The following is a 27,497-nucleotide window of genomic DNA, read 5'->3' as shown; positions in this document are numbered from 1 at the left end:
TGTCCTCTCCCCATTCATATCACGCTCCCCTGCCTTCTTCCCCTTCATATCGCATGCACCTGTCTTCTCCCCATCACATCACACTCACCTGTCCTCTCCACATTCATATCTCACTCCCCTACCTTCTTCGCTTTCATATCACATCACTCACCTGTCCTCTCCCCATTCATATCAAACTCCCCTGCCTTCTTCCCTTTCATATCACATGCACCTGTCTCCTCCCCATCACATTACACTCACCTGTCCTCTCCCCATTCATATCACACTCCCGTTTTCTTCACATTAATATCACATCCACTTGTCTCCTCCCCATCACATCAGTCACCTGTCCTCTCCCCATTCATATCACACTCCCCTGCATTCTTCCCCTTCATATCACATGCACCTGTCTCCTCCATCACATCACACTCACCTGTCCTCTCCACATTCATATCTCACTCCCCTACCTTCTTCGCTTTCATATTACATGCACCTGTCTCCTCCCCATCACATCACACTCACCTGTCCTCTCCCCATTCATATCACACCCCCCTGCTTTCTTCCCATTAATATCACATCCACCTGTCTCCTCCCCATCACATCACACTCACCTGTCCTCTCCCCATTCATATCACATGCACCTGTCTCCTACCCATCATATCACACTCCCCTGCATTCTTCCCCTTCATATCTCATGCACCGGTCTCCTGTTCCATCACATCACACTCACCTGTCCTCTCCCCATTCATATCACACTCACCTGCCTTCTTCCCTTCATATCACTCACCTGTCCTCTTCTCCCCATTCATATCACGCTCCCCTGCCTTCTTCCCCTTCATATCACATGCACCTGTCTCCTCCCCATCACATCACACTCACCTGTCCTCTCCCCATTTATATCACAATCCCCTGCCTTCTTCCCCTTCATATCACATGCACCTGTCTCTTCCCCATCACATCACACTCACCTATCCTCTCCCCATTCAAATCACGCTCCCCTGCATATCACATGTCCCGGTCTCCTCCCCATCACATCACACTCACCTGTCCTCTCCCCATTCATATCACACTCCCCTGCCTTCTTCCCTTTCATATCACATGCAACTGTCTCCTCCCCATCACATCACTCTCCTGTCCTCTCCCCATTCATATCACACTCCCCTGACTTCTTCCCATTCATATCACATGCACCTGTCTCCTCCCCATCACACTCACCTGTCCTGCTCTCCCATACCTCCACCCTATACTACTCTGCTACCTACCTACATCAGGATCCTGCTCTCCCATACCTCCACCTCATACTGCTCTACCACCATCCAGTGACCAAGCTACCTACTTATGTCAGGTTCCTGCTCCCCCATATCTACACCTACTACTCTGCTACCACCACCCTGTGACCCAGCTAACTACCTACGTCAGGCTCCTGCTCTCCCATACCTCCACCTCATACTACTCTCCTACCATCCTGTGACCCAGCTACCTACCTACGTCAGGCTCCTGCTCTCCCATACCTCCACCTTATACTACTCTGCTACCACCATCCTGTGTCCCAACTACCTATTTACGTCAGGTTCCTGCTCTCCCATACCTCCACCTTATACTACTCTGCCACCACCATCCTGTGACCCAGCTACCTACCTACGTCAGGCTCCTGCTCTCCCATGCCTCCACCTTATACTACTCTGCTGCTACCACCACCCTGTGACCCAGCTACCTACCCACATTAAGATCCTGCTCTCCCATACCTCCACCTCATACTGCTCTACCACCATCCTGTGACCAAGCTACCTACTTATGTCAGGTTCCTGCTCTCCCATATCTACACCTCATACTACTCTGCTACCACCATCCTGTGACCCAGCTACCTACCTACGTCAGGCTCCTGCTCTCCCATATCTCCACCTTATACTACTCTGCTACCACCACCGTGACCCAGCTATCTGCCTACATCAGGCTCCTGCTCTCCCATACCTCCACCTTATACTACTCTGCTACCACCATCCTGTGACCCAGCTACCTACCTACGTCAGGCTCCTGCTCTCCTACCACCATCCTGTAACCCAGCTACCTACCTACGTCAGGCTCCTGCTCTCCCACACCTCCACCTTATACTACTCTGCTAGCACCATCCTGTGACCCAGCTACCTATTTACGTCAGGTTCCTGCTCTCCCATACCTCCACCTTACACTACTCTGCTACCACCACCCTGTGACCCAGCTACCTACGTCAGGTTCCTGCTCTCCCATACCTCCACCTTATACTACTCTGCTACCACCCTGTGACCCTGCTAACTACCTACGTCAGGCTCCTGCTCTCCCATACCTCCACCTCATACTACTCTGCTACCACCATCCTGTGACCCAGCTACCTACCTACATCAGGCGCCTGCCCTCCCATATCTCCACCTCATACTACTCTTCTACCACCATCCTGTGACCCAGCTACCTACCTACGTCAGGCTCCTGCTCTCCCATACCTCCACCTCATACTACTCTCCTACCACCATCCTGTGACCCAGCTACCTACATCAGGTTCCTGCTCTCCCATACCTCCACCTTATACTACTCTGCTACCACCATCCTGTGACCCAGCTACCTACCTACGTCAGGCTCCTGCTCTCCCATACCTCCACCTCATACTACTCTCCTACCACCATCCTGTAACCCAGCTACCTACCTACATCAGGCTCCTGCTCTCCCATACCTCCACCTTATACTACTCTGCTACCACCATCCTGTGACCCAGCTACCTATTTACGTCAGGTTCCTGCTCTCCCATACCTCCACCTTATACTACTCTGCTACCACCACCCTGTGACCCTGCTAACTACCTACGTCAGGCTCCTGCTCTCCCATACCTCCACCTCATACTACTCTGCTACCACCATCCTGTGACCCAGCTACCTACCTACATCAGGCGCCTGCCCTCCCATATCTCCACCTCATACTACTCTGCTACCACCATCCTGTGACCCAGCTACCTACCTACGTCAGGCTCCTGCTCTCCCATACCTCCACCTCATACTACTCTCCTACCACCATCCTGTGACCCAGCTACCTGCCTACGTCAAGCTCCTGCTCTCCCATACCTCCACCTTATGCTACTCTGCTACCACCATCCTGTGACCCAGCCACCTACTTACGTCAGGTTCCTGCTCTCCCATACCTCCACCTCATACTACTCTCCTACCACCATCCTGTGACCCAGCTACCTGCCTACGTCAAGCTCCTGCTCTCCCATACCTCCACCTTATGCTACTCTGCTACCACCATCCTGTGACCCAGCCACCTACTTACGTCAGGTTCCTGCTCTCCCATACCTCCACCTCATTCTACTCTGCTACCACCACCCTGTGACCCAGCTACCTACGTCAGGTTCCTGCTCTCCCATACCTCCACCTCATACTACTCTGCTACCACCATCCTGTGACCCAGCTACCTACCTACGTCAGGCTCCTGCTCTCCCATACCTCCACCTCATACTACTCTGCTACCACCATCCTGTGACCCAGCTACCTGCCTACGTCAAGCTCCTGCTCTCCCATACCTCCACCTTATACTACTCTGCTACCACCATCCTGTGACCCAGCTACCTACGTCAGGTTCCTGCTCTTCCATACCTCCACCTCATGCTACTCTGCTACCACCATCCTGTGACCCAGCTACCTACGTCAGGTTCCTGCTCTTCCATACCTCCACCTTACACTACTCTGCTACCACCACCCTGTGACCCAGCTACCTACCTACATCAGGCTCCGGCTCTCCCATACCTCCACCTTATACTACTCTGCTACCACCACCCTGTGACCTAGCTAACTACCTACGTCAGGCTCCTGCTATCTCTCATATCCAAGAGCACAGTAACGGAGATTAGCTGAAAACTCCGCATTACCAACATAGAAAGAAATGGTGAGGTGAGCCGAACAGAATTGTGGGGAAAATATTTATTGACGTGGGATACAGAGCCGGCCAGTCATTCCCCCCCCCCCTCCCCCATTCTGCACCTCTCTAATACAGAGAAACCTGGGAAAGGAACAATAAACAGGGAACACAGTGCTTAAAATCACATTATACAATAGAAATGTACAAAAGCCCAAGCTATCAGGGTGGAATATATAAATATGTACAGGAGGCAGCGGCCGCTCTATCTGCAGTCTCTATCCTTGAAAATGTCCCTGCGGGGAGGGGACCCCGGTCGAGCAGTAGAGATGAGTGGGGGAGGGGCACTCAGCAGATTGATGGGAGGGGTCTTACTAAGCAGCCCAGTGCCAGGGTGAGAATAGAGAGCACCCAACATAGATGGCGCAGCAGGCTGCATGGTGACATGGGAAGGCAGGCCGTAAATACGAGCGCGTTCAAAGTCTTCCCGCAGGATGTGAGCGCGTTCTTCTCGCTGCTCATACAGACGTTGGGGAGGTGGATCTGCTCTGCGGTATACATCTCGCCAGGCTTCCAGTGCATTGGGGTATTGCTCTCCCAGAAAAGCCCCCCGCAACCTCTCAAAGGGGGGTGACGGATGGGACAAGTGAAGCCCTGGCAAAGGGGAGCGTCGCACTTCAAAGGTTAGTAGCTCAGGCTCCTCCTTCACTTTCACTTTGGAGGGATGATCTGGCGTCAGACGAGGCTTGGTGTCCGAGCTGCTTCCTGGCCTTACATAAGGGGAGAGAGTACGAGAGGGGCCGCGGTTCTCACTCCCCGGGAGACGTTGCGTCGTTGTAAGAGGAGAAACGCGTGGTGCCAAACGTGAATAGAGGAGATCCCTGTGTGGGAAAGTACAAAATTAATTATACATACATACATACATACACACACACACAAAAAGACACAAACATACATAAACACACACACAAACACACACATATATACATACATACATACACACACACATACATACATACACACACATATATATACACACACACACACACACAGACACAGGAATGTATACCGCTCTTACCGATCCTCCTCCTTCATGTGTGTGCTGTGAGGGTCCTGGCTGGGGATGGAGGGGAAGGATGGCGGGGTGCGATGCAGCCGATTCCAAGGGTCATGTGAACTGGGAAAACCGTGACCCATAGGGACTTCCTTATGATTAAACATGGCGGAAGGATCTAATAGAAGAGAATATATCTACTATTGTTATCGAGACCTATGTGCTCCCTGTAGTCTCCCAACTTCCAGCGACCAGTCTGCCCTATAAGTACCCTCTATAGTTTCCCTTATACAATCAGAGACATAAAACCCCTATAAGTACCCTCTATAGTTCCCCTTTATACAATCAGAGACATAAAACCCCTATAAGTACCCTCTATAGTTCCCCTTATACAATCAGAGACATAAAACCCCTATAAGTACCCTCTATAGTTCCCTTTATACAATCAGAGACATAAAACCCCTATAAGTACCCTCTATAGTTCCCCTTTATACAATCAGAGCCATAAAACCCCTATAAGTACCCTCTATAGTTCCCCTTTATACAGAGACATAAAACCCCTATAAGTACCCTCTATAGTTCCCCTTATACAGAAACATAAAACCCCTATAAGTACCCTCTATAGTTCCCCTTATACAGAGACATAAAACCCCTATAAGTACCCTCTATAGTTCCCCTTATACAGAGACATAAAACCCCTATAAGTACCCTCTATAGTTCCCCTTATACAGAGCCATAAAACCCCTATAAGTACCCTCTATAGTTCCCTTTATACAATCAGAGACATAAAACCCCTATAAGTACCCTCTATAGTTCCCCTTATACAGAGACATAAAACCCCTATAAATACCCTCTATAGTTCCCCTTTATACAGAGACATAAAACCCCTATAAGTACCCTCTATAGTTCCCCTTATACAGAGACATAAAACCCCTATAAGTACCCTCTATAGTTCCCCTTATACAGAGACATAAAACCCCTATAAGTACCCTCTATAGTTCCCCTTATACAGAGACATAAAACCCCTATAAGTACCCTCTATAGTTCCCCTTATACAGAGACATAAAACCCCTATAAGTACCCTCTATAGTTCCCCTTTATACAATCAGAGCCATAAAACCCCTATAAGTACCCTCTATAGTTCCCCTTATACAGAGACATAAAACCCCTATAAGTACCCTCTATAGTTCCCCTTATACAGAGACATAAAACCCCTATAAGTACCCTCTATAGTTCCCCTTTATACAGAGATATAAAACCCCTATAAGTACCCTCTATAGTTCCCCTTTATACAATCAGAGCCATAAAACCCCTATAAGTACCCTCTATAGTTCCCCTTATACAATCAGAGCCATAAAACCCCTATAAGTACCCTCTATAGTTCCCCTTATACAGAGACATAAAACCCCTATAAGTACCCTCTATAGTTCCCCTTTATACAGAGACATAAAACCCCTATAAGTACCCTCTATAGTTCCCCTTTATACAATCAGAGACATAAAACCCCTATAAGTACCCTCTATAGTTCCCCTTTATACAATCAGAGACATAAAAACCCCTATAAGTACCTTCTATAGTTCCCCTTATACAATCAGAGACATAAAAACCCTATAAGTACCCTCTATAGTTCCCTTTATACAGAGACATAAAACCCCTATAAGTACCCTCTATAGTTCCCCTTATACAGAGACATAAAACCCCTATAAGTACCCTCTATAGTTCCCCTTTATACAGAGACATAAAACCCCTATAAGTACCCTCTATAGTTCCCCTTTATACAATCAGAGACATAAAACCCCTATAAGTACCCTCTATAGTTCCCCCTTATACAATCAGAGACATAAAACCCCTATAAGTACCCTCTATAGTTCCCCTTATACAATCAGAGCCATAAAACCCCTATAAGTACCCTCTATAGTTCCCCTTATACAATCAGAGCCATAAAACCCCTATAAATACCCTCTATAGTTCCCCTTTATACAATCAGAGACATAAAACCCCTATAAGTACCCTCTATAGTTCCCCTTTATACAATCAGAGACATAAAACCCCTATAAGTACCCTCTATAGTTCCCCTTATACAATCAGAGCCATAAAACCCCTATAAGTACCCTCTATAGTTCCCCTTTATACAATCAGAGACATAAAACCCCTTTAAGTACCCTCTATAGTTCCCCTTTATACAATCAGAGACATAAAACCCCTATAAGTACCCTCTATAGTTCCCCTTTATACAATCAGAGCCATAAAACCCCTATAAGTACCCTCTATAGTTCCCCCTTATACAATCAGAGACATAAAACCCCTATAAGTACCCTCTATAGTTCCCCTTTATACGGAGACATAAAACCCCTATAAGTACCCTCTATAGTTCCCCTTATACATTCAGAGACATAAATCCCCTATAAGTACCCTCTATAGTTCCCCTTATACAATCAGAGCCATAAAACCCCTATAAATACCCTCTATAGTTCCCCTTTATACAGAGACATAAAACCCCTATAAGTACCCTCTATAGTTCCCCTTATACAGAGACATAAAACCCCTATAAGTACCCTCTATAGTTCCCCTTATACAGAGACATAAAACCCCTATAAGTACCCTCTATAGTTCCCCTTATACAGAGACATAAAACCCCTATAAGTACCCTCTATAGTTCCCCTTTATACAATCAGAGCCATAAAACCCCTATAAATACCCTCTATAGTTCCCCTTTATACAGAGCCATAAAACCCCTATAAGTACCCTCTATAGTTCCCCTTTTACAATCAGAGACATAAAAACCCTATAAGTACCCTCTATAGTTCCCCTTATACAGAGACATAAAACCCCTATAAGTACCCTCTATAGTTCCCCTTTTACAATCAGAGACATAAAAACCCTATAAGTACCCTCTATAGTTCCCCTTATACAGAGACATAAAACCCCTATAAGTACCCTCTATAGTTCCCCTTATACAATCAGAGACATAAAACCCCTATAAGTACCCTCTATAGTTCCCTTTATACAATCAGAGACATAAAACCCCTATAAGTACCCTCTATAGTTCCCCTTTATACAATCAGAGCCATAAAACCCCTATAAGTACCCTCTATAGTTCCCCTTTATACAGAGACATAAAACCCCTATAAGTACCCTCTATAGTTCCCCTTATACAGAAACATAAAACCCCTATAAGTACCCTCTATAGTTCCCCTTATACAGAGACATAAAACCCCTATAAGTACCCTCTATAGTTCCCCTTATACAGAGACATAAAACCCCTATAAGTACCCTCTATAGTTCCCCTTATACAGAGCCATAAAACCCCTATAAGTACCCTCTATAGTTCCCCTTATACAATCAGAGACATAAAACCCCTATAAGTACCCTCTATAGTTCCCTTTATACAATCAGAGACATAAAACCCCTATAAGTACCCTCTATAGTTCCCCTTTATACAATCAGAGCCATAAAACCCCTATAAGTACCCTCTATAGTTCCCCTTTATACAGAGACATAAAACCCCTATAAGTACCCTCTATAGTTCCCCTTATACAGAAACATAAAACCCCTATAAGTACCCTCTATAGTTCCCCTTATACAGAGACATAAAACCCCTATAAGTACCCTCTATAGTTCCCCTTATACAGAGACATAAAACCCCTATAAGTACCCTCTATAGTTCCCCTTATACAGAGACATAAAACCCCTATAAGTACCCTCTATAGTTCCCCTTTATACAATCAGAGCCATAAAACCCCTATAAGTACCCTCTATAGTTCCCCTTATACAGAGACATAAAACCCCTATAAGTACCCTCTATAGTTCCCCTTATACAGAGACATAAAACCCCTATAAGTACCCTCTATAGTTCCCCTTATACAGAGACATAAAACCCCTATAAGTACCCTCTATATTTCCCCTTTATACAGAGATATAAAACCCCTATAAGTACCCTCTATAGTTCCCCTTTATACAATCAGAGCCATAAAACCCCTATAAGTACCCTCTATAGTTCCCCTTATACAATCAGAGCCATAAAACCCCTATAAGTACCCTGTAAAGTTCCTCTTATACAGAGACATAAAACCCCTATAAGTACCCTCTATAGTTCCCCTTTATACAGAGACATAAAACCCCTATAAGTACCCTCTATAGTTCCCCTTTATACAATCAGAGACATAAAACCCCTATAAGTACCCTCTATAGTTCCCCTTTATACAATCAGAGACATAAAAACCCCTATAAGTACCTTCTATAGTTCCCCTTATACAATCAGAGACATAAAAACCCTATAAGTACCCTCTATAGTTCCCTTTATACAGAGACATAAAACCCCTATAAGTACCCTCTATAGTTCCCCTTATACAGAGACATAAAACCCCTATAAGTACCCTCTATAGTTCCCCTTTATACAGAGACATAAAACCCCTATAAGTACCCTCTATAGTTCCCCTTTATACAATCAGACATAAAACCCCTATAAGTACCCTCTATAGTTCCCCCTTATACAATCAGAGACATAAAACCCCTATAAGTACCCTCTATAGTTCCCCTTATACAATCAGAGCCATAAAACCCCTATAAGTACCCTCTATAGTTCCCCTTATACAATCAGAGCCATAAAACCCCTATAAATACCCTCTATAGTTCCCCTTTATACAATCAGAGACATAAAACCCCTATAAGTACCCTCTATAGTTCCCCTTTATACAATCAGAGACATAAAACCCCTATAAGTACCCTCTATAGTTCCCCTTATACAATCAGAGCCATAAAACCCCTATAAGTACCCTCTATAGTTCCCCTTTATACAATCAGAGACATAAAACCCCTTTAAGTACCCTCTATAGTTCCCCTTTATACAATCAGAGACATAAAACCCCTATAAGTACCCTCTATAGTTCCCCTTTATACAATCAGAGCCATAAAACCCCTATAAGTACCCTCTATAGTTCCCCCTTATACAATCAGAGACATAAATCCCCTATAAGTACCCTCTATAGTTCCCCTTATACAATCAGAGCCATAAAACCCCTATAAATACCCTCTATAGTTCCCCTTTATACAGAGACATAAAACCCCTATAAGTACCCTCTATAGTTCCCCTTATACAGAGACATAAAACCCCTATAAGTACCCTCTATAGTTCCCCTTATACAGAGACATAAAACCCCTATAAGTACCCTCTATAGTTCCCCTTTATACAATCAGAGCCATAAAACCCCTATAAATACCCTCTATAGTTCCCCTTTATACAGAGCCATAAAACCCCTATAAGTACCCTCTATAGTTCCCCTTTTACAATCAGAGACATAAAAACCCTATAAGTACCCTCTATAGTTCCCCTTATACAGAGACATAAAACCCCTATAAGTACCCTCTATAGTTCCCCTTTTACAATCAGAGACATAAAAACCCTATAAGTACCCTCTATAGTTCCCCTTATACAGAGACATAAAACCCCAATAAGTACCCTCTATAGTTCCCCTTTATACAATCAGAGCCATAAAACCCCTATAAGTACCCTCTATAGTTCCCCTTATACAATCAGAGCCATAAAACCCCTATAAGTACCCTCTATAGTTCCCCTTTATACAATCAGAGCCATAAAACCCCTATAAATACCCTCTATAGTTCCCCTTTATACAGAGCCATAAAACCCCTATAAGTACCCTCTATAGTTCCCCTTTATACAATCAGAGACATAAAACCCCTATAAGTACCCTCTATAGTTCCCCTTATACAGAGCCATAAAACCCCTATAAGTACCCTCTATAGTTCCCCCTTATACAATCAGAGACATAAAACCCCTATAAGTACCCTCTATAGTTCCCCTTTATACAATCAGAGCCATAAAACCCCTATAAGTACCCTCTATAGTTCCCTTTATACAATCAGAGACATAAAACCCCTATAAGTACCCTCTATAGTTCCCCTTTATACAGAGACATAAAAACCCCTATAAGTACCCTCTATAGTTCCCCTTATACAATCAGAGACATAAAAACCCTATAAGTACCCTCTATAGTTCCCTTTATACAGAGACATAAAACCCCTATAAGTACCCTCTATAGTTCCCCCTTATACAATCAGAGACATAAAACCCCTATAAGTACCCTCTATAGTTCCCCTTTATACAATCAGAGACATAAAAACCCCTAAAAGTACCCTCTATAGTTCCCCTTATACAATCAGAGACATAAAACCCCTATAAGTACCCTGTAAAGTTCCTCTTATACAGAGACATAAAACCCCTATAAGTACCCTCTATAGTTCCCCTTTATACAGAGACATAAAACCCCTATAAGTACCCTCTATAGTTCCCCTTTATACAATCAGAGACATAAAACCCCTATAAGTACCCTCTATAGTTCCCCTTTATACAATCAGAGACATAAAAACCCCTATAAGTACCTTCTATAGTTCCCCTTATACAATCAGAGACATAAAAACCCTATAAGTACCCTCTATAGTTCCCTTTATACAGAGACATAAAACCCCTATAAGTACCCTCTATAGTTCCCCTTATACAGAGACATAAAACCCCTATAAGTACCCTCTATAGTTCCCCTTTATACAGAGACATAAAACCCCTATAAGTACCCTCTATAGTTCCCCTTTATACAATCAGACATAAAACCCCTATAAGTACCCTCTATAGTTCCCCCTTATACAATCAGAGACATAAAACCCCTATAAGTACCCTCTATAGTTCCCCTTATACAATCAGAGCCATAAAACCCCTATAAGTACCCTCTATAGTTCCCCTTATACAATCAGAGCCATAAAACCCCTATAAATACCCTCTATAGTTCCCCTTTATACAATCAGAGACATAAAACCCCTATAAGTACCCTCTATAGTTCCCCTTTATACAATCAGAGACATAAAACCCCTATAAGTACCCTCTATAGTTCCCCTTTATACAATCAGAGACATAAAACCCCTATAAGTACCCTCTATAGTTCCCCTTTATACAATCAGAGACATAAAAACCCTATAAGTACCCTCTATAGTTCCCCTTATACAGAGACATAAAACCCCTATAAGTACCCTCTATAGTTCCCCTTATACAATCAGAGACATAAAACCCCTATAAGTACCCTCTATAGTTCCCTTTATACAATCAGAGCCATAAAACCCCTATAAGTACCCTCTATAGTTCCCCTTTATACAATCATTGCCATAAAACCCTTATAAGTACCCTCTATAGTTCCCCTTTATACAGAGATATAAAACCCCTATAAGTACCCTCTATAGTTCCCCTTATACAGAGACATAAAACCCCTATAAGTACCCTCTATAGTTCCCCTTATACAGAGACATAAAACCCTTATAAGTACCCTCTATAGTTCCCCTTATACAGAGACATAAAACCCCTATAAGTACCCTCTATAGTTCCCCTTTATACAATCAGAGCCATAAAACCCCTATAAGTACCCTCTATAGTTCCCCTTTATACAGAGACATAAAACCCCTATAAGTACCCTCTATAGTTCCCCTTATACAGAGACATAAAACCCCTATAAGTACCCTCTATAGTTCCCCTTTATACAATCAGAGCCATAAAACCCCTATAAGTACCCTCTATAGTTCCCCTTTATACAGAGACATAAAACCCCTATAAGTACCCTCTATAGTTCCCCTTATACAGAGACATAAAACCCCTATAAGTACCCTCTATAGTTCCCCTTATACAATCAGAGACATAAAACCCCTATAAGTACCCTCTATAGTTCCCCTTTATACAATCAGAGACATAAAACCCCTATAAGTACCCTCTATAGTTCCCCTTTATACAATCAGAGCCATAAAACCCCTATAAGTACCCTCTATAGTTCCCCTTTATACAATCAGAGCCATAAAACCCCTATAAGTACCCTCTATAGTTCCCCTTTATACAATCAGAGCCATAAAACCCCTATAAATACCCTCTATAGTTCCCCTTTATACAGAGCCATAAAACCCCTATAAGTACCCTCTATAGTTCCCCTTATACAATCAGAGCCATAAAACCCCTATAAGTACCCTCTATAGTTCCCCTTTATACAATCAGAGACATAAAAACCCTATAAGTACCCTCTATAGTTCCCCTTTATACAATCAGAGACATAAAACCCCTATAAGTACCCTCTATAGTTCCCCTTTATACAATCAGAGCCATAAAACCCCTATAAGTACCCTCTATAGTTCCCCTTATACAATCAGAGACATAAAACCCCTATAAGTACCCTCTATAGTTCCCCTTTATACAATCAGAGACATAAAACCCCTATAAGTACCCTCTATAGTTCCCCTTATACAGAGACATAAAACCCCTATAAGTACCCTCTATAGTTCCCCTTTATACAGAGACATAAAACCCCTATAAGTACCCTCTATAGTTCCCCTTTCTACAATCAGAGCCATAAAACCCCTATAAGTACCCTCTATAGTTCCCCTTATACAGAGACATAAAACCCCTATAAGTACCCTCTATAGTTCCCCTTTATACAATCAGAGCCATAAAACCCCTATAAGTACCCTCTATAGTTCCCCTTTATACAGAGCCATAAAACCCCTATAAGTACCCTCTATAGTTCCCCTTTATACAATCAGAGACATAAAACCCCTATAAGTACCCTCTATAGTTCCCCTTATACAATCAGAGACATAAAACCCCTATAAGTACCCTCTATAGTTCCCCTTATACAGAGACATAAAACCCCTATAAATACCCTCTATAGTTCCCCTTTATACAATCAGAGCCATAAAACCCCTATAAATACCCTCTATAGTTCCCCTTTATACAATCAGAGACATAAAACCCCTATAAGTACCCTCTATAGTTCCCCTTTATACAATCAGAGACATAAAACCCCTATAAGTACCCTCTATAGTTCCCCTTTATACAATCAGAGCCATAAAACCCCTATAAGTAACCTCTATAGTTGCCCTTTATACAGAGCCATAAAACCCCTATAAGTACCCTCTATAGTTCCCCCTTATACAATCAGAGACATAAAACCCCTAAAAGTACCCTCTATAGTTCCCCTTTATACGGAGACATAAAACCCCTATAAGTACCCTCTATAGTTCCCCTTATACATTCAGAGACATAAAACCCCTATAAGTACCCTCTATAGTTCCCCTTATACAATCAGAGCCATAAAACCCCTATAAATACCCTCTATAGTTCCCCTTTATACAGAGACATAAAACCCCTATAAGTACCCTCTATAGTTCCCCTTATACAGAGACATAAAACCCCTATAAGTACCCTCTATAGTTCCCCTTATACAGAGACATAAAACCCCTATAAGTACCCTCTATAGTTCCCCTTTATACAATCAGAGCCATAAAACCCCTATAAATACCCTCTATAGTTCCCCTTTATACAGAGCCATAAAACCCCTATAAGTACCCTCTATAGTTCCCCTTATACAGAGACATAAAACCCCTATAAGTACCCTCTATAGTTCCCCTTATACAGAGACATAAAACCCCTATAAGTACCCTCTATAGTTCCCCTTTATACAATCAGAGCCATAAAACCCCTATAAATACCCTCTATAGTTCCCCTTTATACAGAGCCATAAAACCCCTATAAGTACCCTCTATAGTTCCCCTTATACAGAGACATAAAACCCCTATAAGTACCCTCTATAGTTCCCCTTTATACAATCAGAGCCATAAAACCCCTATAAGTACCCTCTATAGTTCCCCTTTATACAATCAGAGCCATAAAACCCCTATAAGTACCCTCTATAGTTCCCCTTTATACAATCAGAGACATAAAACCCCTATAAATACCCTCTATAGTTCCCCTTTATACAGAGCCATAAAACCCCTATAAGTACCCTCTATAGTTCCCCTTTATACAATCAGAGCCATAAAACCCCTATAAATACCCTCTATAGTTCCCCTTTATACAATCAGAGACATAAAACCCCTATAAATACCCTCTATAGTTCCCCTTTATACAGAGCCATAAAACCCCTATAAGTACCCTCTATAGTTCCCCTTTATACAATTAGAGACATAAAACCCCTATAAGTACCCTCTATAGTTCCCCTTTATACAATTAGAGACATAAAACCCCTATAAGTACCCTCTATAGTTCCCCTTATACAGAGCCATAAAACCCCTATAAGTACCCTCTATAGTTCCCCTTTATACAGAGACATAAAACCCCTATAAGTACCTTCTATAGTTCCCCTTATACAGAGACATAAAACCCCTATAAGTACCCTCTATAGTTCCCCTTATACAGAGACATAAAACCCCTATAAGTACCCTCTATAGTTCCCCTTTATACAGAGACATAAAACCCCTATAAGTACCCTCTATAGTTCCCCTTTATACAGAGACATAAAACCCCTATAAGTACCTTCTATACTTCCCCTTATACAGAGACATAAAACCCCTATAAGTACCCTCTATAGTTCCCCTTATACAATTAGAGACATAAAACCCCTATAAGTACCCTCTATAGTTCCCCTTTATACAGAGACATAAAACCCCTATAAGTACCCTCTATAGTTCCCCCTTATACAATCAGAGACATAAAACCCCTATAAGTACCTTCTATAGTTCCCCTTATACAGAGACATAAAACCCCTATAAGTACCCTCTATAGTTCCCCTTTATACAGAGACATAAAACCCCTATAAGTACCTTCTATACTTCCCCTTATACAGAGACATAAAACCCCTATAAGTACCCTCTATAGTTCCCCTTATACAATCAGAGACATAAAACCCCTATAAGTACCCTCTATAGTTCCCCTTATACAGAGACATAAAACCCCTATAAGTACCCTCTATAGTTCCCCTTTATACAATTAGAGACATAAAACCCCTATAAGTACCCTCTATAGTTCCCCTTTATACAGAGACATAAAACCCCTATAAGTACCCTCTATAGTTCCCCCTTATACAATCAGAGACATAAAACCCCTATAAGTACCTTCTATAGTTCCCCTTATACAGAGACATAAAACCCCTATAAGTACCCTCTATAGTTCCCCTTTATACAGAGACATAAAACCCCTATAAGTACCCTCTATAGTTCCCCTTATACAGAGACATAAAACCCCTATAAGTACCCTCTATAGTTCCCCTTTATACAGAGACATAAAACCCCTATAAGTACCCTCTATAGTTCCCCTTATACAGAGACATAAAACCCCTATAAGTACCCTCTATAGTTCCCCTTATACAGAGACATAAAACCCCTATAAGTACCCTCTATAGTTCCCCTTATACAATCAGAGACATAAAACCCCTATAAGTACCCTCTATAGTTCCCCTTTATACAATCAGAGACATAAAACCCCTATAAGTACCCTCTATAGTTCCCCTTTATACAGAGACATAAAACCCCTATAAGTACCCTCTATAGTTCCCCTTATACAGAGCCATAAAACCCCTATAAGTACCCTCTATAGTTCCCCTTTATACAATCAGACATAAAACCCCTATAAGTACCCTCTATAGTTCCCCTTTATACAATCAGAGACATAAAACCCCTATAAGTACCCTCTATAGTTCCCCTTTATACAGAGACATAAAACCCCTATAAGTACCCTCTATAGTTCCCTTTATACAATCAGAGACATAAAACCCCTATAAGTACCCTCTATAGTTCCCCTTTATACAATCAGAGACATAAAACCCCTATAAGAACCCTCTATAGTTCCCCTTTATACAGAGACATAAAACCCCTATAAGTACCCTCTATAGTTCCCCTTATACAATCAGAGACATAAAACCCCTATAAGTACCCTCTATAGTTCCCCTTTATACAATCAGAGACATAAAACCCCTATAAGTACCCTCTATAGTTCCCCTTTATACAATCAGAGACATAAAACCCCTATAAGTACCCTCTATAGTTCCCCTTTATACAATCAGAGACATAAAACCCCTATAAGTACCCTCTATAGTTCCCCTTTATACAGAGACATAAAACCCCTATAAGTACCCTCTATAGTTCCCTTTATACAATCAGAGACATAAAACCCCTATAAGTACCCTCTATAGTTCCCCTTTATACAATCAGAGACATAAAACCCCTATAAGAACCCTCTATAGTTCCCCTTATACAGAGACATAAAACCCCTATAAGTACCCTCTATAGTTCCCTTTATACAATCAGAGCCATAAAACCCCTATAAGTACCCTCTATAGTTCCCCTTTATACAATCAGAGACATAAAACCCCTATAAGTACCCTCTATAGTTCCCCTTTATACAGAGACATAAAACCCCTATAAGTACCCTCTATAGTTCCCCTTATACAATCAGAGACATAAAACCCCTATAAGTACCCTCTATAGTTCCCCTTATACAATCAGAGACATAAAACCCCTATAAGTACCCTCTATAGTTCCCCTTATACAGAGACATAAAACCCCTATAAGTACCCTCTATAGTTCCCCTTTATTTTTTATAGGGGTTTCGGGTCTCTGAATGTATAAATACTGAGGTTTTAGGGTTATTTCTTTGGTTTAGAAATTGAGTAATAGTGCAAACGTTCAATTCAATATAAAATCCTTAAAATTTAAAATAAACAATAAAATAATGTAACATTTATTAAAAAAAACAAAAAACAACTAGCAATAGGTGAATTCTGCTGTATAAGTAATTGCGGAATGAGAAGATCACTTACTGTAAGACGGGTTCCCGAGTCCACCAAAAGCTCCATTTGTGAAAGACGCCAGAGGAGAGAAGCCGGGCGTCCGTATGAAATGATCTGGAAGACGACAGGAAAGTCATTTAGGAAAGAATCTCTCCACCACAATGTAAAGCTGAACCCAGCTGAGATCCATGTAACACGTGACGAGGGGTGTGATCTGTGTGTGTAACACGTGACGAGGGGTGTGATCAGTGTGTGTAACACGTGACGAGGGGTGTGATCTGTGTGTGTAACATGTGACGAGGGGTGTGATCTGTGTGTGTAACATGTGACGAGGGGTGTGATCTGTGTGTGTAACACGTGACGAGGGGTGTGATCTGTGTGTGTAACACGTGACGAGGGGTGTGATCTGTGTGTGTAACACGTGACGAGGGGTGTGATCTGTGTGTGTAACACGTGACGAGGGGTGTGATCTGTGTAACATGTGACGAGGGGTGTTATCTGTGTGTGTGTGTGTGTGTGTAACATGTGACGAGGGGTGTGATCTGTGTGTGTGTGTAACGTGACGAGGGGTGTGATCTGTGTGTGTGTGTAACGTGACGAGGGGTGTGATCTGTGTGTGTAACACGTGACGAGGGGTGTGATCTGTGTGTGTAACACGAGACGAGGGGTGTGATCTGTGTGTGTAACACGTGACGAGGGGTGTGATCTGTGTGTGTAACACGTGACGAGGGGTGTGATCTGTGTGTGTAACACGTGACGAGGGGTGTGATCTGTGTGTGTAACACGTGATGAGGGGTGTGATCTGTGTGTGTAACACGTGACGAGGGGTGTGATCTGTGTGTGTAACACGTGACGAGGGGTGTGATCTGTGTGTGTAACACGTGACGAGGGGTGTGATCTGTGTAACATGTGTCGAGGGGTGTTATCTGTGTGTGTGTAACATGTGACGAGGGGTGTGATCTGTGTGTGTGTGTAACGTGACGAGGGGTGTGATCTGTGTGTGTAACACGTGACGAGGGGTGTGATCTGTGTGTGTAACACGAGACGAGGGGTGTGATCTGTGTGTGTAACACGTGACGAGGGGTGTGATCTGTGTGTGTAACACGTGACGAGGGGTGTGATCTGTGTGTGTGTGTGTGTAACATGTGACGAGGGGAGTGATCTGTGTGTGTAACACGTGACGAGGGGTGTGATCTGTGCGTGTGTAACATGTGACGAGGGGTGTGATCTGTGCGTGTGTAACATGTGACGAGGGGTGTGATCTGTGTGTGTGTAACATGTGACGAGGGGTGTGATCTGTGTGTGTGTAACATGTGACGAGGGGTGTGATCAGTGTGTGTAACATGTGACGAGGGGTGTGATCAGTGTGTGTGTGTGTAACATGTGACGAGGGGTGTGATCAGTGTGTGTGACATGTGACGAGGGGTGTGATCTGTGTGTGTGTAACATGTGACGACGGGTGTGATCTGTGTGTGTAACATGTGACGAGGGGTGTGATCTGTGTGTGTAACATGTGACGAGGGGTGTGATATGTGTGTGTGTAACATGTGACGAGGGGTGTGATCTGTGTGTGTAACACGTGACGAGGGGTGTGATCTGTGTGTGTAACACGTGACGAGGGGTGTGATCTGTGTGTGTAACACGTGATGAGGGGTGTGATCTGTGTGTGTAACACGTGATGAGGGGTGTGATCTGTGTGTGTAACACGTGACGAGGGGTGTGATCTGTGTGTGTAACACGTGACGAGGGGTGTGATCTGTGTGTGTAACACGTGACGAGGGGTGTGATCTGTGTAACATGTGTCGAGGGGTGTTATCTGTGTGTGTGTAACATGTGACGAGGGGTGTGATCTGTGTGTGTGTGTAACGTGACGAGGGGTGTGATCTGTGTGTGTAACACGTGACGAGGGGTGTGATCTGTGTGTGTAACACGTGACGAGGGGTGTGATCTGTGTGTGTAACACGTGACGAGGGGTGTGATCTGTGTGTGTAACATGTGACGAGGGGTGTGATCTGTGTGTGTAACACGTGACGAGGGGTGTGATCTGTGCGTGTGTAACACGTGACGAGGGGTGTGATCTGTGCGTGTGTAACATGTGACGAGGGGTGTGATCTGTGCGTGTGTAACATGTGACGAGGGGTGTGATCTGTGTGTGTGTAACATGTGACGAGGGGTGTGATCAGTGTGTGTAACATGTGACGAGGGGTGTGATCAGTGTGTGTAACATGTGACGAGGGGTGTGATCAGTGTGTGTGTGTGTAACATGTGACGAGGGGTGTGATCAGTGTGTGTGACATGTGACGAGGGGTGTGATCTGTGTGTGTGTAACATGTGACGACGGGTGTGATCTGTGTGTGTAACATGTGACGAGGGGTGTGATCTGTGTGTGTAACATGTGACGAGGGGTGTGATATGTGTGTGTGTAACATGTGACGAGGGGTGTGATCTGTGTGTGTAACATGTGACGAGGGTGTGATCTGTGTGTTTAACATGTGACGAGGGTGTGATCTGTGTGTGTAACATGTGACGAGGGGTGTGATCTGTGTGTGTAACATGTGACGAGGGGTGTGATCTGTGTGTGTAACATGTGACGAGGGTGTGATCTGTGTGTGTGTAACATGTGACGAGGGGTGTGATCTGTGTGTGTAACATGTGACGAGGGTGTGATCTGTGTGTGTAACATGTGACGAGGGGTGTGATATGTGTGTGTGTAACATGTGACGAGGGGTGTGATCTGTGTGTGTAACATGTGGCGAGGGGTGTGATCTGTGTGTGTGTAACGAGGGGTGTGATCTGTGTGTGTAACATGTGACGAGGGGTGTGATCTGTGTGTGTGTAACATGTGACGAAGGGTGCGATCTGTGTGTGTAACATGTGACGAGGGTGTGATCTGTGTGTGTAACATGTGACGAGGGGTGTGATATGTGTGTGTGTAACATGTGACGAGGGGTGTGATCTGTGTGTGTAACATGTGGCGAGGGGTGTGATCTGTGTGTGTGTAACGAGGGGTGTGATCTGTGTGTGTAACATGTGACGAGGGTGTGATCTGTGTGTGACCAGCGAGAGACTGATGCCTGCGACCAATTCAGGTGCCATAGACAGGTCACATCCAGCTAGAGGTTTCGGCTTTTGGCATGGCCGGCACAGCCTTATGGTAGGAGGACATGGGCGGCACAGCCTTATGGTAGGACATGGGCGGCACAGCCTTATGGTAGGAGGACATGGGCGGCACAGCCTTATGGTAGGAGGACATGGGCGGCACAGCCTTATGGTAGGAGGACATGGGCGGCACAGCCTTATGGTAGGAGGACATGGGCGGCACAGCCTTATGGTAGGAGGACATGGGCGGCACAGCCTTATGGTAGGAGGACATGGGCGGCACAGCCTTATGGTAGGAGGACATGGCCGGCACAGCCTTATGGTAGGAGGACATGGCCGGCACAGCCTTATGGTAGGAGGACATGGCCGGCACAGCCTTATGGTAGGAGGACATGGCCGGCGATAACCTGGAATAGAGCTAAGCTGCCTGGAAAAAAATATTAAATGAAAACAAATCCTGTGCAAGGGGCCAAACTCACCAACAGGTCCAGAAGGCGGAAGGAAGGTGGCAGCTGAACTAACGACCTGAAACTGTCCGGGGGGGTGGGACACAGCACCTGGTGGGACAGGAACATGACACCTAAGAAAATCACTAGAAAACAATTTGTTCCCCATCCAGGATGGACCAACATCCGCATTGTGGTGATTGAGACAAACCAAAGCAAGATGCTCATAACTAGTACATTGCTTCACACAATACATTAATGGTTTCATAACCGTAACAAGCAACAAAACACACAAGTCACACTCATCACGTCACATTTCCAAAGCTATTATACAAGCTGTAAACTAATAGCAGGTAGTTAAATTGTGCAACATGCAGTCCATTACCAGTGATGAGAGAGGACGTCCGAGCCAGTTCATGTGTGGAGGAAAAAGGACCAAGCCCCGAACTCAGACAGAGGAGATCATTACGGAATTCAGTCTTGTGAGAAGAAGTCCCATGTGCAAGCTGTGACACAGAGAAGATCCAATGTGAGACCAGGAAAGAATGGGAGAACAAGAAAACTGGCCTTAGGTGCAAGGCTGGTGGAGTCCCATGTAACGTAATGAGAGAAGATATTAAATGAGGAAGGTAGAAGGGTCAGTGAGATCAGTATAAGGTGATGGATGAGTGAGGAGGACAGGGGACAGTATAAGGAGAAGGGTCAGTGAGGAGATCAGTATAAGGTGATGGATGAGTGTGAGTGAGGAGGACAGGGGACAGTATAAGGAGAAGGGTCAGTGAGGAGATCAGTATATGGTGATGGATGAGTGTGAGTGAGGAGGACAGGGGATAGTATAAGGAGAAGGGTCAGTGAGGAGATCAGTATATGGTGATGGATGAGTGTGAGTGAGGAGGACAGGGGACAGTATAAGGAGAAGGGTCAGTGAGGAGATCAGTATATGGTGATGGATGAGTGTGAGTGAGGAGGACAGGGGACAGTATAAGGAGAAGGGTCAGTGAGGAGATCAGTATATGGTGATGGATGAGTGTGAGTGAGGAGGACAGGGGACAGTATAAGGAGAAGGGTCAGTGAGGAGATCAGTATATGGTGATGGATGAGTGTGAGTGAGGACAGGGGACAGTATAAGGAGAAGGGTCAGTGAGGAGATCAGTATATGGTGATGGATGAGTGTGAGTGAGGAGGACAGGGGACAGTATAAGGAGAAGGGTCAGTGAGGAGATCAGTATATGGTGATGGATGAGTGTGAGTGAGGAGGACAGGGGACAGTATAAGGAGAAGGGTCAGTGAGGAGATCAGTATATGGTGATGGATGAGTGTGAGTGAGGAGGACAGGGGATAGTATAAGGAGAAGGGTATTGGTTTAAGGTGATGGAAGAATATGGCACCGGAATCAGTGGGACAAGACACCAACTGTTCTGTAGTGAGTCCTTTCATTTAAAACACCCAATACAAGTGCTTAGGGCATTGTTTCCCACACCAAGGGAATGTCACCTTATAGTGGGAAAACCAAAGATATAGTAAGAACTTACCTTTGTTATCTCTGTTTCTACGAAGTCCATAGGGTCCACAGGGTTGACCTTGGGATATAGGTTGGGAACAATATCCGGGCACCACGCAGTTAAAGCTTTTAGCTTCCAGCATGCACTGGGTCCACTCTCCCTATAACCCCACCCCCAAGCCAGGAAAAAAAAAAAGAAGACTGGAACACCCAATAACCATAATCTCAGAGAAGGAGACTGGAAACCGGTGACCAGTAACACAGCCCATATGAAGCCAGGTGCGTCAGGGCGGGCGCCTGTGGACCCTATGGACTTCGTAGAAACAGAGATAACAAAAGGTAAGTTCTTACCATATCTCTTGTTTTCTATTTCAGGGTCCATAGGGTTGACCTTGGGGATGTCCCAAAGCAGTCCTTATAAGGGTGGGGACGCTCCTGTGCTGAGAGGAGAATTCGTTGCCCAAAGGAAGCACCCTGAGAGGCAAAGGAAACCAATGCATAGAACCTTAAAAAGGTATGGACAAAAGACCACGTGGCCACCTTGCAAGGCAGAACAGATGAGGTGCCACAGCGAGCCACCCACAGCTCGAGTAGAATAAGCATAAACAGAAACAGAAAGGCCTATCCCATGAGTAGGCCCCTGAGATAGTCATAAGAAGTCATCTAGCCAATGTCAGTCTATTGGCCGGCCATCTTTTCCTGTGAAATCCAAAGACCACAAATAAGCAGTCCGATTTCCCGAAGGAACCAGAACGAATGACATAAATCCGGAGAGACCGGACCACAGTCAAGGAGGCCACACCAGCCGAGCGGACTGGTGACTGAAATGTCAGTACCATAAGTTCCAGAATAATATGGAACTTAAAAACCACTTAAGGAAAAGACACAGGGCGAGTGCAACTCACAACCCTGACATGGTGGACTAACCAGAAGAGGGAGCCACATGAGAACGTACCCAATTCAGACACTCTCCTGGCAGATGCAAATGCCATAAAAGAGAGAGAGAGAGACTAAGATATAGTAATCAAAGCTAGTGGTTCAAATGAAGGTCCCCGAAGGGCACGAAGAACCGCTACCAAATCCCAAGGAGCCCCTAGGGGAGACAAAGGGAGGCATAATACAGAGTACACCCTGAATGATGGATCGGATATCAGAGAGTGGAGCAATTCCACAGCCGAACCCCACTGACAGAGTAGAGAGCCGCACTCTCAGAAAGGCCAGGCAGAAGGCGAGACCCAAGTCAGCTGGAAGGAATGCCAGAACTTCTGGAAATCCTAAACACCTGAGGATCGTAGCGACAGGTACGGCACCAAAAGAATTATGTTTGCCACAGTCTGTGGTAGATCCCAGCAAAGTCTTGCCTATGTGCTCTAAACATCTCAATGAAGACAGAGCCAGGGAAACCATAGGACCACAGTATGGACGCAGTCAAAGACAAACGATCCAAGGTCCAGGGAAAAACAAGGACCCTGAGACAACAGGTCCGGTTAGTGAAGCAGTAGGAGTTGAGCATCGATGTGGAGACTCCGAAAATCTAAGTACCAGTGAAGTCTGGGACAATCTGGAGCCACCAGAAGGAAAGCCCCTCCATCTCGAATGAAACTTCCTTAGACCTCGAGGAAGAAGAGAGCCCGGAGGACACAGGTACACAAAGTGGAAGGACCACTTCACTGACAAAGAGTCACTGAAGGTTATATAAAGTACACCTAGTGCTGGACTGTAACACCGGTAGTGTGTGATAGAGTCAGAAGGCCATGAGGATCAATCACCTCAGGGAGGCCCCCTCTGCTCACCAGGAGTTGAAACCTTTCTTGGAGAAGAGACTAGTCCCCGGGATGCACGTCGTGATGGCTGAGGAAGCCCACTTTCCAATGGAGAGCTCCCGGAAAGAACACTGCAGAAATGGCCAGGAGGAGACCCTCGGACTATGTCAGAATGTATGACATTCCTGTCATTGCCACCCAACTACCAGTGTTGCCTAGATGGAAGCCACTGTCGGAATTAACCTTTTCAGGTTTACCGTGACATATGTGTTAGGCCAGAGTGAAGGCCCAAGACAGCCTAAAGTTCCAGCAAGTCAATTGGCAGGGCGGAAGCGACAGGCGTCCACCTGCCGTGAACGAATGCGGACCAGACACTGTCCGTAGCAAAGAATACCCTGGACGAGATGGCCATAGCCACCTGGGCAGACGGCCTGATTCACACCCGCTCACGAGCGCTCGCAAAAGGGTCGATGTTGGCCCAGTGCACATGCGCAAGACCCGGATAGCGACGGGCAAACTGTCGCTCCGGGTCTCGCTACAAAGGGGCGTGCTGTGGATGTTGAGTGACAGCACGCCCCCTTTGGTGGGCGTGCCGGGGGCGTGGCTGGCAGACGGAGGCGCCTACCATCTGGGGCGGGCCCCACTGACATCACAAGTGATGTCAGTGGGAGTGCTTTTGGCTCTGATAGAACCAAAAGCACTCCAGGGCTTGCGGCAACAAGACCCTACCACAAGGGTCTTGTCGCAAGCCTGATGGTCGCGATGGTCTTGACCATCTTCCTGGCTGCTCGCTATAGCTGTGGGTGGTCACCCACAGCTATATGAGCGGCCAGGAGGCCGCTCTAAAAATACAATAGGCGGGCACTGATTCAGAGCGAGCGCTCTGAAACAGCGTCCGGCTCTGAATCAGGCCCAGAGACCGTCTTGCCTCCTGGAAAGAGCATCATCGTTTGAACAGCGATCCGATGGAACAAAAAACTTGATCCATCTGGAGAGGAGTCAATCATGGCAAGGCCTGGAATGGAACAGAGCACATTCCCCCCTTCCAAAAGGTAGACACTCTGGATATTTGACCGCACATCCCAGAGAGTAATGACATATGTCGACTGCGTAGACATCCGCCCACTCCTAGTTGAAGAGTGGAGATCTTGTCTTACGCCAGAAAAATTCTCAGATTCTGAGAATCCAGCAGTGCTCCCAGATGAAGAATACCCTGTGAAGGATGCAGGGAGGGCTGTTTCCCCGTTGATTAATCATCTGTGCCGAGAAGAAGCCACGGTTATCCTGACCTGGGGGTAAAATACCTTAGTGATCCTGCTAAAAGAAGGAGGCCGCCCAGATACTGGAGTAGTCGGATACACTGAACAGGTGAACGGTCAGAAATCCATAAAGCTGGTAAATCCTGGTGGGGCTGAGGACAGTCCCAAAAGGCAGAGTCCGAAAATTGCAAGTGTTGCAGTGGCACAGCAAACCTGAGCCCATGCTGATGAGAGGGCTCTATATGTACCCATAGGTACGTGTCCTGAAAATTCAGAGATACCATAACGTCCCCAGGCTCCAAACATCGGATGATGGAGCATGGTGGACTCCTCCTGAGTCCAGGCACCCTTGGAATCTGATTCAGGGATTTGAGACAGAGTATAGGCAAATGAGGACCAGTCGGCCACTGCCCCAGAAAGAAAGTAGAACAATCAGTCCCTCGCTGAGATAGTGAGGCTGGCCGAATTAGCTCTGCTTACCGCAAAGACTGTATAGCTTTCTGAATTTGTAAGGCCCTGATCGGGTCTGAATAAGGGCCCGTGCAACAACATCTGTGGGGAGGCCGCCTTAGCAATGAGAGGCCGTACCCGTGAGAGGTTACAACTCCTACCCAAGCATCCGTGGTGACTTGACACCAGCACTGGGTGAACTGAGAAAGTCAGTATCTCACCTCTGGAATCCCCCACATGTAGACCTGTCCTGTCAGGCTGAAGGTTTTTCCTTAGGCTCAGAAGCAGGGTCGTCTGGAAGTCCAGGACTGCTCGATATGGTGGCCCCCGTGGAGGCTGACAGCCTAGGAAAAAACAGGCTTTTAAGCTGACCCTGAGGACCCAAAGACTTAACAAATTTAGTCCGATTGTAGTGGGAGTAGGTAAAGACGGTATCTTGCCATTAGTGATACTGCCAATGATGCAACAATTTTGTCAAGGTCAGGACCAAATAAGATTTTCCCCATAGATGGTGTAGCAGCTGAAACCCTGAAAGTTAGAAGACTGGCATCCAATGTAGGTATTCCCACCTATAACAACTGCATAGTTTATGTGAGCGGCAAAAGACATTTGAACCCCAGACGTATTGGAGGGGAAAAACTTTACAAATGCATCAGCCCAGTATGCAACAGTATTAACCAACCATGCGATGGCCATGGTAGGACAGGCAACAGGCCCTGAAAGCGAGTATACTGATTTCAGGCAAAGTTACCACCTACGGATACGTAAAATCCGTCCAGGCCGGAATGGGAGGCGTAGTAATGCCTGTAACAGACAATTAAATTGCAAATCCACCCCAGGAGGTGATTTCTATTACTTGTGATGACCTCGTAAGCCAGACTCCTGCCATGAGATCCACCCGCTGGACAGAAATGGGGAATGTGTGATACAGGTGCAGGATCGACATTCTCTATATCCAGAATGAACCTGGCTACCAGCCCCAAAGCAGGGATAATAATAATACTTAAAATCGGCTCCCCCTATGTGAGAGGGAAAGAGCCCAAAACAGAATCCCTTTCACGGCAGAGCCAACGGGGAAGTAACCACAGGGCGTATACCACGCCATTTTGTATTTGGTAGAAAACGACATCCACCAGGGTGGCTGTTGTGGTAATCCCTGCAAGGGGAATGACAGACTATTGTGGTACCAAGGGGAATTCATATACTGCGAAAAAACCCCTGCAGGGAGCGGTAGTCTGTGTCACAGGGGAAGAGTGCAAGGAACTGCGAGATACCCTGAGATGAAAAGGGTAGTATGGTGAAGTAACCCCCAGGTGAGGTACAACAACGGGGCCCGCCCGGCGATCCGCAAATGAGAGGATCCCGAGAAAACAAACCGCCCAAGGGGGTCGTGTAAAGGGGCCGGCACCCGATGACGCCACACACAGAACCCTTTATGAGTTAAATCCTCCGCACTAACACC

General features: G+C 45.2%; 1 protein-coding gene across 3 annotated transcripts in view; it reads right to left on the bottom strand.

Annotated features, from left to right (window-relative positions):
• Window positions 1-3,950: 3,950 nt before the first annotated feature.
• Window positions 3,951-27,497, bottom strand: part of FBRS (fibrosin) — a 115,429-nt gene continuing 91,882 nt past the window's right edge. For 2 of the 3 annotated variants that reach the window (XM_088462896.1, XM_088462898.1), the window contains 5 exons: window positions 21,448-21,568; window positions 21,096-21,173; window positions 17,548-17,631; window positions 4,937-5,090; window positions 3,952-4,739 (listed from right to left, as the gene is read on the bottom strand). In XM_088462896.1, coding sequence (XP_088319022.1) covers window positions 4,124-4,739; window positions 4,937-5,090; window positions 17,548-17,631; window positions 21,096-21,173; window positions 21,448-21,568 — 1,053 coding nt within the window. In that variant the 3' untranslated portion in view covers window positions 3,952-4,123. Of the gene's footprint in view, window positions 4,740-4,936; window positions 5,091-17,547; window positions 17,632-21,095; window positions 21,174-21,447; window positions 21,569-27,497 lie in introns of all 3 variants that reach the window. The other variant, XM_088462897.1, reaches the window with a different exon arrangement.

This window comes from Taudactylus pleione, unplaced genomic scaffold (assembly GCF_031769625.1).
Source record: "Taudactylus pleione unplaced genomic scaffold, aTauple2 ptg001287l, whole genome shotgun sequence".
Taxonomy (NCBI): domain Eukaryota; kingdom Metazoa; phylum Chordata; class Amphibia; order Anura; family Myobatrachidae; genus Taudactylus; species Taudactylus pleione.
The sequence above is the reverse complement of the archived record's forward strand: the minus strand, read 5'-3'. Positions and strand labels throughout refer to the sequence as shown.